The sequence below is a fragment of the Cyprinodon tularosa genome, unplaced genomic scaffold (assembly GCF_016077235.1).
Source record: "Cyprinodon tularosa strain WSP-4 unplaced genomic scaffold, ASM1607723v1 ctg282, whole genome shotgun sequence".
Classification (NCBI taxonomy): Eukaryota; Metazoa; Chordata; class Actinopteri; order Cyprinodontiformes; family Cyprinodontidae; genus Cyprinodon; species Cyprinodon tularosa.
Genome location: NW_024038988.1, coordinates 157333 through 171695, shown reverse-complemented (window position 1 = coordinate 171695; position 14363 = coordinate 157333). Strand labels below are relative to the sequence as shown.

General features: G+C 41.5%; 1 protein-coding gene across 1 annotated transcript; it reads left to right on the top strand.

Annotated features, from left to right (window-relative positions):
* The first annotated feature begins 7077 nt into the window (after nt 1-7077).
* On the top strand, nt 7078-10840 carry her8.2 (hairy-related 8.2). The gene is made up of 4 exons (XM_038290491.1): nt 7078-7231; nt 7320-7415; nt 7497-7575; nt 10093-10840. The coding sequence occupies exons 1-4, from the start codon at nt 7169-7171 to the stop codon at nt 10452-10454; spliced, it is 600 nt and encodes a 199-aa protein (XP_038146419.1). The 5' UTR covers nt 7078-7168; the 3' UTR covers nt 10455-10840.
* Nucleotides 10841-14363: the final 3523 nt, after the last annotated feature.

Below are 14363 nucleotides of genomic sequence, written 5' to 3'. Positions count from 1 at the left end.
ATACCCACAGTGTACAGTATTGATGCATTGATTGTTATCTTAAAGTTGGAGCCACCAATGCTTAATGTGCAGGTCATCCATTTATTTTGTCCAAATCTCATCAGTTTCCACTCAAAGAAAATAATATTTGCACAGCTGTACATTACACCTGTTGACAGCATCTTACCTCAGCAGTCAAAAACAGTTTTTAGCACTTCCAGGTTCAACGCCTGCTTCGAAAAGAAAGGTTACTTCAATTTTTGTCACTGATTACCCATGTGACCTAATACCCCTTGCTCATGCTTATCCCTGTTGGGGTCACGAGGCGTGCAGGTGCAGGGTCCACAGACACAAACAGGACAAACAGGCATTCACACACACATTCACATCTAAGGAGAATGTAGAGGAGCCAATTAACCTAACAGTCATGTTTTTGGACTGTGGGAGGAAGCCAGAGTACCCAGAGAGAACCCACGCATGGTCAGGGAGAACATGCAATCTCCATGTAGAAAGACCCCAGGCCAGGGATCAAACGCAGAGCGTTCTTGCTGCAAGGCAGTAGTGCTACCCATTGCACAACTGAACAACCCTAACATCTCCAAAATTTCATTAACGATCTGCTTCTACATTACAGACTCTCCTCATCTTTATCAGTGGGAGAACTTGTACCAACAGTGGTTGGTTCAGTATTTTTTTTACCCTGTGGCACCACCACTTACTCACTGCCGGAACTATTCTTCAACTTTGCTGCTGTGTGGATCATCTCAATGGCCTAAAGCATTAACTTGGCCTGTACTTTTATCATAGCTACTTTTCAACTAAGAGAGACCAAATTGATTTTTTTGTACATTATAGTAGAAAATAACTATTTGGTCGATAAAAAAAGTTCATATTGTTGGGATAATTAACACCGATGATGTGTGAGTTTATTACACCCTAATATTAGCTGCCTGTTGGGTGTCAGAACTGATGTTTTCCATAATAGTTTATCTAATTAAGCAGTTCCTCTGTCCGGATTAATCATTATAATTTTCATTCTGTACTTAAAGCGTTTGTCCCGAGTCATCTCTTTCTTCAGGAAAAAGAACCGGAGAGAGAAAGCTCCAAGATGTAGACGCACGGAGAGCCTATCTTTAATAATCTCAAAACTCTGTAGCATTCATTTTGTTGGAAGTGGTGAAGGTCGCATGTTTATTGTCATGCTGGGCTCACAGGGAACATGAGGCCACGGCAAGGAACCAAAATCTATGTGACAGTCTAATTAGCCCGATGGAGGGCGTATGAGGTTAACAAGGTCATGCGGATCAATTAAGTCTTTCCTCAGGAAGGACATTTGGCCTCTGGATCAAGCTGCTAAACAGAAATGGGGGGGGGGGGGGCTACTTGATGATGGCGCCGTTCAGATTGGAAGACTCCTTCATGTGCGGCCTTCTTTTTACCAGTTTCAAAGGACAGGTCTAGTGTATGCTTCGTAGCTTTGGGTATCCCATGATTCATTGCGAATGTCATGATCTGGCCTGATTGCTCTCACTTAATTAGTCATTCCTTTCACCTGTCGTTTTCCCTCCCTGCCTCAATTATGATTTATTCCTCCCACCTGTTTCCTCTTGGTTATATTCAGTTCAGCCTGAGCATTCAGGGCCAGATCATTATTTGTCTTTCTGTTAGCCTGTCTGTTATTTTTATTTCATGGTTCTTATCATGGATCCTGGCGGCCAGTGGAAAGAGGGTTTTTGTGTCTGTCTCGTCTCCTGATCATCCACTGTTCCTCCCCCGCGGAGTCCTCTGGGTTTTTGGCTCTATATGTGTGGAGGTTCAGTTTTTATCAAAGTAAGCCTGGCTCCAGGGAGGAGACCAGTTTAAAGGTCCTGCATCAAGTTCTGGTTCCACGTCCTGTATCGGCTACCCTCTTCCACTGAGCCTGCCCGTCTGCACCTGATCCTGTCTGCTCCTGTGTGCGACCACCTGGTCACGCTTTCGGACCCTGTCAGACTCTGAACCTGTCCCGGAGCTCTGTTATTGCCTGGAAGCCTGGATCCTGCCACTTGTTCTGTTCCTGCCTGATCTGAATCCCTGATCAGGATCAGCTTCCTGCAACTCCTCCGGAGCTGCAGCATCGGGGACACTCTGGGTGACGCGAGCCACGTCAGCTGTCAGCCCATCGGCTGGATTGCACCCCTCTCAAGGGGTATGGACTGAACTTCTAAACCAGAGTGTCTGAGATATGGCGGTGCCCCGCCCCCCTGCTGCAGTGTCCGTGAGCCTCAGCTCCACTTTAGCTTTTGTTAATTTAATAAACCTTTTTGAACTTTCCCACTGACTGTCTCTCCTTGAATACTGGGTCCATCTGTCCGCGATTCCTGACATCCAAGCAAGCCGCCTGCTACTTGTTCAGAAGAAAAAGGGAAATGGCGACTAACAGTGGTGAATATTGTAAGTGCAGTTTAATGTAATATAAGTTTGTGAATAATTTTGTCTTAAATTAATGAAAAATTTTTTTATTTAAATGGTTAGTGAGTCATAAATGTCACGAGGAATGTTTTGTTTATTAAAATGTTGTATTTGTCCATGTACAAATGGGTTTGGCCGACATTTAAGCCAAACCCATTGGGGACTATAAATCTGATATCTGCGACGACAGTACTGCTGCACCGCAGACCACAGGGACACAGGGTGGGCAGACATAGGGATAGCCACACCCACCAGAGATGTGCAGATGAGAGCACCAGTAGCCCGACCCCTGAGGGGCCAAACCCTAAACGGAGCCCAGTCCCCAAGTGGTTTGACCCTGGAGACCATAGCGCCCGGTTCCCATGGGGCAGCGGCAGCAAGCCCCCTGGCTACACCCGCGATCGATTGGTCACATCCAAGGTGGATCTGGATGAGAGCCCCAGGGCCCAAGGTCCAGGGGCGCACCTCCTTCAAGTGGGCACCCCACAGGGCCAGGAGGCCCAGGCCCTGACCAGAAGTCAACCGGAATGAGACAGCAGCAACTGAAGTTCCCAACCTTGCACCTAGAGGGGGAGGAGACAGGCCACGCTTATACTTGGGCCTAAGATGTTCTGTGGGTGTGGCGGGGAGACAAGCACCCAGCCTGACAAGTAGAGAGAAACAACTTCACATTCATCCAGTCACATTCACACAGAGATGGCAAAAGTACTCACTTTCCGTACTTGAGTAAAAGTACAGATACTTTTGGTAAAAAATACTCTGGTAAAAGTGGAAGTACTGATTAAACTTCTTTACTCAAGTAAAAGTAACAAAGTACAGGCTTGTAAATTTACTTAAAGTATAAAAGTAAAAGTAGAAACCACTTTTCTCATGCCGTTGCCTACATTTTAAATGGATGTCTGCCAATAGGACTAGATCTCCGTTGTGTTCATTTTCAATCATCTCGTCGTCCATGCTATTATGCTAACGCCACCGCCACCAAGCTGCAATGATTTGCTGCGAATGAATACCGCCGAATCTGTCGATTCATCTTGTAGTGGTGCATCAAATGCAACGTAGATTCCCATCCAATTAGATTGAATTTGGTATTGATGACGTGAAAAATAATAACGGTAACTCCATTGAAATGATTCAAAACTAAAGTAACGAGCCAATTTTTGAAAATGTAAGGAGTAGAAAGTACAGATATTTGTGTAAAAATGTAAGGAGTAGAAATAAAAAGTCGCCATAAAAATAAGTAGTAAAGTAAAGTAAAAATATCAGAAAAATCTACTTGAGTACAGTAACAAAGTATTTGTACTTCGTTACTTCCCATCTCTGCATTCACACAATTCCAGCCTCACACCCATATGGACATATGCAAGCAGACGACGGAGACGCACACAGAGGCAGACACTAAACATATTCTTACAGTACACTTTTCTATTTTTGTCCGTCATAATTGAAGTGAACCACTGATGAAAATTACAGACATCTTTCATCCTTGTAAGCTTGAGAACTATTACAATACGGGACTAAAATCCTTTTTCGAAACGTAACTAAGAGAAGCTTAACTGGGTAAATGATTGAACGGTGAACATGAAGGACACACCCTGTGCACACTGGGTGATTTTGGCTTGAACCTCATTTTTAAGATGTCATCAGAATTCCCCGTTCAACTTAACCAGCAAGAATGGAGGATACTTTCTCTGCTCTCGGGATCAAGTAACTGGTTCAAACACAACTCAAAACTAAAATCAACTAAACTTAAAGGCATACTATGCAACATTTTTCAGTTAATTAATGTGTTCCATAACATTTTGGATGATTAAATGAGTCATTTCAGGTCGAACAAAGGTTTTCTCGGCCGCCCTGGTGGTCTGTAGGGGAAATGCCGTCCTTGCAATTGCAGGAGCCCTCGGCCCGCACCCACAGGCTCAGAAGTCTTGCGAGAGTCTGTCTTGCTTTACGGCGAGAACTGCTACACGCCCCCAGTTAAAAGCATGCTCGTTGCTAGCGCAGTGGCGATCTTTGTGCAGTTATCATGGCGGAACCAGCGAGGAAACAGCGAAAGCCCATGTCGGAGCAGGCAAGAAAGAGGAAAAGGGCTCCGGACAGAGAGAGAAGTCGTACACGGGTGAACCTTGGGCAAGCTTTTTCCGAATGGCGAGAGCTAAAAGAAAAAGAGGGCTGCAAGTGTGACGCCGACCTCGCGTTTCTGCTGATGCGATTGTAAGTAACTTTGGAATGGTTTCTCTCTCTCTGTGTGCATGTTCATACTTTCACATACCGCAGTAGACATGGTGATTCGTTGCGTTTGCCTGTCTGCTAAGCTCAAAGCAACCGTGCCTGGTTTGACGGAGAAACCAGGAGAACAGCTGAGCATATTTACGACAGTGCACTTTTACTTTCGCCCTCTGGGGGGAGCCTCGCTGGAAAATCAACCCCGGTTGCATAGTATACCTTTAATACTGACGTTTACATCACGACATCCCAAATAAAAAAAAAAGGTTTGCCGTTACTCTAATGTTCTCAAACCTGTTCTTTAAGACCTCTGTGGTTGGAAATCTTTCAACAGAAAATATGTGAAGTTAATTTTAAAATGAATATTTTCTCAATTAAATTTTTTTCTCAAAGTTATGGTTATTTAAACATGTTTATATTGTATGAATGATGATGGATTTGTAACTACCAGACTTTCGAGGGACACAGTGGTCTCTGGTCACCAGCCAAAGCTACAGCCTTCTCCTCCTCCTGGACTGTCCACCCACTCTGAAGATTATTACTCTCTTCATGCTGATTAGCTTTAGATGAATAGCTGCTTTTGTTTGACCCCGTTTCTCACGACCCGACGTTCGCCTGGCAGTCGCGTGGCTCCTGAACAGAGGGCCCTGACTTAGAGGTGGAGTGAGGGAGAGGAGGGGAGGAAGGGAATGAGGAGATCTGGTCGCTCTGACATCTGTTGAGTAGCAGGATCTCGGATCAGCTCATTTACAGAACAAGAAGTAGACCTGAGTTTCCCCTGATTGAGTTTTGTAAAAAAGACTGAAATAATTTTGTTCTGCGTTTTTATGATAGGTCTACTAAACTACAATGCTGCTTTGATTCTGTTTTTTTCTTCCTGTATTTTAATCATGTAAAGCACTTTGCATTGTCTTTGTACTGAATTGTGCTATACAAATAAATTTGCCTTGCTTTGCCTACAATGTGTAAAATGCTAATCATTTATTTACTGGGAAAATAAATGCATTCATTATATAACTTATCAACTAATTTTTTCAGCTTTGATTTTTACATAAATGTAGAAATTTTGAGTTTTATGTTTAAGGTTTCGTTGTACTGCAATGGGATATATTGCATAATCTAAAGAAAGATGTAAAAAAACACAGATAAACACAGTGAAATCATATTTTTCTGGACTGCTCTATGCTTGTCTGATGATGACATCAGACAAGCAATTTAACAGAGATTTTAAAACGCATCTAATTATCTCAGAAATGTCCTTAAAAGTTTTTATAAGATGTATTTTAACATCATTTGATGATGAAATAAGTACTTTCAGTACCATAATAACATTGTTAATGGGGACCTTGATAAATATCTGCTTGCACATGAGCGAATGAGCTAATGGTTCAGATCGGGTGGTGACGCCATCTTTTATTTGGTGGACCTCCATCTATATATTTATAAACAACTCATTCTGAACCGGGCGTCTTAAACCTTTTAAATGCTAAGAGCTGCATCAGTGTCACTGAGTGAAAGGAAAGGCCATCAATACTGACCTATGAAGTGGAGGAGTCAGCGTTCACATAGACGTCATACATAATAAAAAAAAATTTGCATTCCTTTTAATTTCTACTGAGCCCTTAAAGGGACATGGAGGGGAAAAAAAGAACTTTTGCGAGATCCCGCCTTAAAAGCGCCTTAAAAGTATTGCAGGATCTCGCAAAAGTTTATTTTTTGCGAGATCTCGCAAAACTATTGCGGGATCTCGCAAAACTATTGCGGGATCTCGCAAAAGTATTGTGGGATCTCGCAAAAGTTTATTTTTTCTCTCCATGTCCCGTTAGGGGCTCCGTAAATTTCCAGTCGTCATTTTTAAATTTCTGTAAATCCTCTCTTAGATTAATATGATGAAAGTCATATTAATCTAAGCTCACTAAGTGAGCTTAGTGCTTGGAAAAAAATCTTTCATTCCTTGTGAGACGGCATGAAAAGTCAGCTGAGTACAAAACAAAGAGAGAGGAAAACAACAAGAAGAGAGGGACAAAACCTAGAACAGAGAATTGATGTCTATTCTATTAACATTTCTCTATCTGTAGAATTGGTCTGGTTTATGTGTTGTCTTCTCAGTTCAGAGGGCCCCTGCCTGTCTTTGCCTAGGGCCTCACATTTCCCAGATCCGCCTCTGGGTGAAGGACGTTAATAACAGCTTCTGGTTCAACACAGAGAAAGAGGAAACTGCAGCTTTTTTTTAGTTGTTTTGTTTTGTTTGCTGTTGGGTGGAGTGAGGTCAGTGCTTAGTTTCAGGCTGGACATCTGTCGCTGCTTAGACTTTTTTCTACAGGTTCGTTGAATGAAGTCAGTGAGCTGTCATTCTTGACTGATGGGGACCCTGTGTGGGAAAATCCTGCAAGCAGAGCCCTTGGTCATTCACATGCTAATGGCGTCCTACAAATAAGAGGCTTGTGGCCCGCGGAGGACCCTAGAGACGCGCTGAGATCCAGAGCAGAAGCTCAGAGACGCACTGGCTTCAAACATGACTGCATCCACTGCTGCGCAAAACGTGGACAGACACCCCGGAGCGAAGGAGGAGAGAAAGGTACCAATCTGTCCGGCCTAATAAAATGATATTATTATGTTTTTTTTATTTTTAAATCGCTGTAATGTGTGGCTCCTTTTTGCTGCAGCTGAGGAAGCCGCTCATTGAGAGGAAACGACGGGAGAGAATCAACAACTGCCTGGATCAGCTGAAGGAGGCTGTGATCGGAGCCTTTGGGCTGGATGTAAGAGCCACATCCCTCCCATCTTATGCACAAAGAAAACTGAACACATCAATAACTTGAAGGATTCTTTCTTCTGAACAGCAATCCAAGCTGGAGAAGGCAGACATCCTGGAAATGACGGTGAAACATCTGCAGAACATCCAAAACATTAAGCTCAATGGTAAGGAGTTCAGCATTTTTAGAGGAAAGGTGCATTAATTTATTATTAATCTCACATTGTCCCTTTTAACTATATATTAAATCAAAACCTTCAGTTTTATTCTATTAAAGATGCTTTTAGAGAAACAAAATGTATCTCAGATATTATCTGTATTACTAATTTTCTTCTGATATCTAATATAGTCTATCAACTTAGATTAAACAAAACTAGGCAGTTGCTTAGGGCCCCAAGTTCCTGGGGCCCCCCTAAACCTCCTATTACATGTACGGTTAACACAGCTATTACTGTTTGTGCACATTAATTAAGTTTTTGATAAAAATCCTTTCACTAAAATGCCATCAGAACACTTATAATATTAAGTGTGTCTCAGCCCCTCCCTTCAGTGTCCACCATATTGGATCAGTCCATTTGCTGCACATGTTCAGAAAGGTCCAAACAGACAGCAGCAAACCATTTCAAAACAAATGCTTTTGTCACTATATTTAATTACTTTTCATACCCCTCTAGCACTTTAATTTAAAATAAAAGCACTTATTCACTTATTTATAAATAATACAATTTAACATAAAATTCTGTGCGCGTATAACGGGTCTGTTTTATGTGTTGTCTTTTCTATTCAGGGGGCCCCATGCCTCACTTTGCCTTAATACGCCCCTGCCACCTTAATGCCTACAGCACATTGGCCACCTGTCTGGCACTTGTAGCATGTAGTACACATATTCTCCAACAGAGGGCACACACAGATTGTGATTACAACAAGGTTTTGCAGAGGTAGTGGTACCTGAACTAAATGTACTGTTGATGCAATGTTTTTTTGGTGATGTAGAATGCTGTATGGATGATATAAACAACAACAACAACAAAACATTTGAACATACATTTATTGACTTTATGTGGCATATTACCAGATGTATAATAAAACAACCTGATCTCTATTTATTCACTGCATTGAATTAACACGGTGCTGTGAAGTCATGTGTGTGCGTATATATATATATATATATATATATATATATATATATACACATATATATACAGTAAGTAAAATAAGTATCTGAGCAACCTGCTATTTTGCAAGTTCTTCCACCTAGAAATCATGGACTAGTCGGAAATGTACTCATAGGTGCATGTCCACTGAGAGAGACATAATATAAAAAAAAATCACAATATATGATTGTTTTAACTATTTATTTCTATGATACAGCTGCAAATAAATATTTGAACACCTAAGAAAATCAATGTCAATATTTGGTGGAGTAGCCTTTGTTTGCAACTACAAAGGTCAAACGTTTTGTTGTAAGTTTTTCATCAGGTTTGCACGCACTACAGGAGGGATTTTGGCCCACTCCTCTGCACAGATCTTCTCTAGATCAGTCAGGTTTCTGGGCCTGGCTCTTCCTCCAGAGTCACTCCTTGGTTATCCTGGCTGTGTGCGTCGGGTCGTTGACCTAGTCTTGACTCATCTTCAATGCTCTAAAAAGGACAATAAAATTTACTTAAGTAAATGTAACTAGTTAGAACCCCCTCTGTATATTACCATGCCATATGACTATATTTCTAAAGCGCCTTAAAGTAGTGACAAAAGTCAACTGAAGCAAACTAAAAGAAACAGAGGATTAAAATACATAAAAGAGGGAGGATGGAGAATACAGTATTTAGAATAATAAAAACAAAATGATGTGAAGAACAACTCACAAAGGGGGTCATACAGGGTCGTAATGAAAGCTTCTCTGTTATCACCACCTGCTCATCCCTAGATTGATATATTCCTTAACTCATGATATATTTCTTAATTTCGAATGACACCCTAAACAATTTAAATACAATGCAAACACAATAAAGGCCTCAGAAAGTTCGTTAACTCTTTCAATATAACTGTTTAAAAAAAGAGCACATAAAGCTACAGGAAACCATATATGTTAAAAGATCAGAAAAGTCATATTACTGTTATTATTTAAAATTATATTGTGGTATATTCAATTCAATTCACTTTATTTCTATAGTTCCAATTCAGAACACGTCATGTAAAGGCACTTTACAGTTCAACCAGATCATCCAGTCAAATTGATTAAAAGTTTTCTATCTACGGAAAACCAGCTGGTTGCATCGACTCATTGACTTGAAGGCAATCCCTCACACTAAGCATGCTTGTAGCGACAGTGGAAAGGAAAAACTCCCCTTTAACAGGAAGAAACCTCCAACAGAACCAGGCTCAGTGTGAGCGGCCGTCTGCTGAGGCCGACTGGGGTTCAAGGAGACAGAAGCAGAGATAGAAAAAGAAGCATAGATACAAAAGGTGGTCCCTTCCAGGATACACACAGCCAGGCAGACGAGCTCCGAGCCAGCTCCCATGTCAGAGGATGAAGAGAGCACATCCAGTTAGTCACAGTCAGAGAAACAGGACTACACTGAAAAACAGGCCGATCTCCAACATCTAGAAACAAAGGTGTTGATGGCAGCAGCACAGCTGATATTTCTCTCTAATCTTGAGACTTGTTCTATCTTCTTCTCATTCAGACTCAGCATTAGGCCTGGAGGCCCAGCAGAAGTACAGCACAGGCTACATCCAGTGCATGCATGAGGTCCACAACCTGCTCCTCAGGTGTGACTGGATGGACAAAACTCTGGGCTCCCGCCTCCTCAACCACCTCCTCAAGTCCCTTCCTAGGTCCAGCAGTGATCTCAGCCGTCCCACGCAGAGGCACGACGCACAGCCGTGGAGCAGCCCAGGCGTCCCCGCCACAACCCCCCACAGGGACCCCGTGGTTGTGAGGCAGCATCAGAAGGAGGAGCCGGCTGGCCAGGTTCCTGAGTGTCAGGAAAGGCCGGCAGTCCACAGCTCCTCCCTGATGGTGCTGGAGATGTGGAGGCCCTGGTGAACTGCTGGATCAACGATCTACGTTGATGATTTTTGTTAGACCATCCTCTGTTATGTATCTTATAGATATGGTGCTCAGAAGACCAAATAGTGGGGCGGTTTTGTTCCGGTGATTATTGATTTTAGATGTGCTGTAATGACTCTACAGACCTTTTCTCAGTACTTCCCTAAAGAAGTTGACTTCCTGTAGCCTGCATTATAGAGGCTTGTATTAATATTTCCTCTATTTATTCTATTAACATCTATTTATTGTATAATATATGACATGACTTTGCTTCTTTGACTCTTTGCTCTGTGTAGCATAATTCCTTTCTTCTCATTCCTTTACTATATAACCTAAACATTAATTAAAAATAATAATAAAGTCTATTTCTTCCTTTATATGCTCACTAGACTACTTTATTTGATCTACAATTGCAATTTGCTTTTCTTTTGACATGGTTTTTATTAACCCCTCAGTGCAATTTTACGCAGTTGTGCCAAAAAAAGCATGTACAATTTATTCTAAATGTAGGTATGAAGATATTTAGCAACACTACACTGCAAAAATGGGTATTTACCCTTAATTTGAGCAGGTATATAAGATGATTTGCCAATGGAAGTAGTATTTTTACTCTTAAAATAAGGTATCTAGATAAAATGCACTTGAAATAAGACAATGCAATTGTTTTTTTTCTTATTTTAAGTGTAAATTGTCTTGTTCCATTGGCAAAGTGTCTCACTTAAATCCTTAATTCAAGAAAAAATGCATTTAATTTAAGAAGAAATTCAGTTTATTTCTATAGCGCCAATTCACAACACGTCATCTCAAGAAACTTTACAGTTCACCAGATCATCCATTAAATTGATTCCAGGTTTTCAATTTAAGGAAAACCAGTTGATTGCATCAACTCAGTGACTCAAAAGCAATCCCTCACGCTAATAAAATCCAAAAGTCTCATATTGCATTAATAATTGTTGTAACACATCAAACACATCACTACAACGGGTAAAAATGGCTGCTGTGAAGCGCTTTGAAATCTTAAACTCTAGAAACCACTGCGAAAGTTCAGCAACTGAATGATCACCTTTCATAAGGCTGTCTGGCCACTGTCAGTCAAAAAACCTTCAGTATGTCAGCCAATCAGCATCAAGTAGCCAGCTTCATGATTCCATAGACGCCCTAAGAGGTTTAGCCTCACTGGAAGTGACGTTTTTATGCGTTTTATCCAATCATGGCTCTACTTTTTACTTGAATGCAGGGGTGGATTTACCATTAGGCAAAACTAGGCAGTTGCATAGGGCCCCAAGTTCGTGGGGGGCCCATTAAACTCTGTTTACATGTATGGATTATACAGCTTTTACTTATTTGCGCACATTAGTTATGTTTAAAGCTACAGTGTGTAATAATTACAGGGATATACAGTCAGAAATGTAATATATTATACATAACTATGTTATTTATCATCATCTACGAGCTCAGCCTCTTAACCTTAATATTTGCGTTGCCTTAGAATTCGTTATTTATAATTACATAGGAGCGGGTCTCGCAGCCAAGGAGGCAGACATCTTTGCGCTACGGCAGCGCAGAGCCAACAAACTAGCGATTGCGAGATCGCCAAAATGTCACAACGATGTAGAAAAAATAACGGGTATATTTATTATCTTAAGTCTACATGAAATCTATACCCTACACAGACTAATGAAATACTATCTGTAAAATTATCTATGTAAACAAACCTCTTCACTTGAGAAGGTAGGTGATGCGGACGTCGTGGAAGACATTTTGTCCCGTAACGCTCGCCGTACTGTTGGGGGGGAGATGATCTTGTTGCTAAAAGTTACACACTGTAGCTTTAAAATAAAAATCCTTTTGTAAAAATGCCATCAGAATGCTTGTAATATTAAATGTGCCTTGGGACCCCCCCCACCCCCCACCCCCCCTTCAATTCAATTCAATTCAGTTTATTATTTATATAGCGCCAAATTCACAACACATGTCATCTCAAGGCACTTTACAGTTCAACCAGATCATCCAGTCAAATTGATACAAAGTTTTCTATCTAAGGAAAACCAGTTGATTGCATCGACTCATTGACTCAAATACAATCCCTCACACTAAGCATGCTTGTAGCGACAGTGGAGAGGAAAAACTCCCTTTTAACAGGAAGAAACCTCCAGCAGAACTGTCCACAACATTGGATCTGTCGATTTCCTGCACATGTGCAGAAAGGTCTACACAAACAGCAAACCATTTGAAAACAAACGGCGTGAAGAGCCGTGTCGCCAGCTTAACACTTTTTGGGCTTTATTTACTGATTTTTCAGACCCCTCTAGTGCTTTTATTTCCAAAAAGCTACAGGAGAATTTGGCGACAACATTGGAAAAGCATCGAACTCTGCCCACCAGAGCGAGAAGATTGGTAACCCCGCCTCCTGCTCTCCTCTATCTTGTCTGCTGTGATGACTGATGCAGGGCAGACTGTCTGCAGAAAGAACCTTTAAACTTCAATTCCAGTTTGCAAATGAAATGCACAGGTTTAAAGCTGTTACTAATCTTGCTCAAGGTTACTAAATAATTTATAAAACCATTTTTATCTGCTCCTCCTGTCTCTGCACCACTTTCTGCTTCTTACTGAGTTTTTTTTCATTGGTTGGCAAACAACTAATGGTGACTAACTGGCATGGAGTGTGTAACTAAATGGCTGAATTATATGTAATTTATTCATTTTCTTCTTTCTATAAAAGCTGATACTCTTGAAATTCACACAAGTTTTCCCTTCCAGCTATCTGTCTGTGCTACTTTAACAAAAAACAAAACAAAAAAAATCAGGATCTTGTACAGCTGGTTTATATGAAATATGCAGATTGGCTGATGACGTCATCTAGCACCTTATAGGACAGCCAATAGCGACTTTTCTTGCTGGGGAGTTGGCAACAGTGGCAAAGAGAAATTTTGAAAAAAAAAAAATAAATAAAGTCTTTAAAAATATAAAAAAAACTTACAATTAAATTGAAATGGGAGTGCCTCATTTATGTAATCAAGTAGCAGGATTTACCCTTTGTGTGAGTGGGTCATAAGACAAGGGATTTATTTATTTTTATTTCTTAAGAGTGCTTAATTCGGAAATGTGTTGACGGTCCCAAAAAGAGAAGTCAGAGCTCCTGAATCAGATTGACGGTGAGATAGGTGCCACTAACTCAGCGGAGCTTGAATATCCAGCTTCTAACTAACTTCCCTGCACCAATTCATGACAGATTTCTGAAGCAATCTTAAGGCCAATTTATGCTTCTGACGCATAGCCTCTGTGACCGTCATTCTCTCTGTGAGCGACCACGCCCCCCGTGCAGAGGTTCTGCAACCGTCGTCGCCCCTCAAAATAATCCTGACTACGCGTCGTATGGTTGCAAACCCGCACAGACCTAAAGCGGAAGTGCGCAGACAAAAAGCAGCTGTGATTGGTCCTTGGTATGCCTTTCCGGCTGTCTGTGTGGTCGTCCTTCTAGATTCGGTGCCGGGGTGCGCCATTTTTAAAAACCGAGGAACAATAATAGACAACTACAATGAAAGGTTGATCGAGGAGGTTCGGAAGTACAATCCATCTAAGTTCTTGCGAGTTCTCGAATAGGATCCTCCTTGCGCTTTGGCGGGAAACTGCTGTGCATCCCTAGAAATTCCAGACCGACGGTGCAGAAGAATACCGGCAAAACTGGTTCATGACCAGACCCAAGCGACATTAGATGTGTGCGGCTGCAGAAGTCTAATCCGCCCTTTAGAGTTTCCAAAGTTCTTGTTCTCCACACATCCCATACTGCTGAGTTCTTTCTATATTGTGGCATTTTGAAACGACTTTGTGAAGAAAAGCCAGCAACCATTGCAGCCATGCAAAATTCATCAGGCAACTGTTAGGGCAGCTCAGTGACAGCACTAG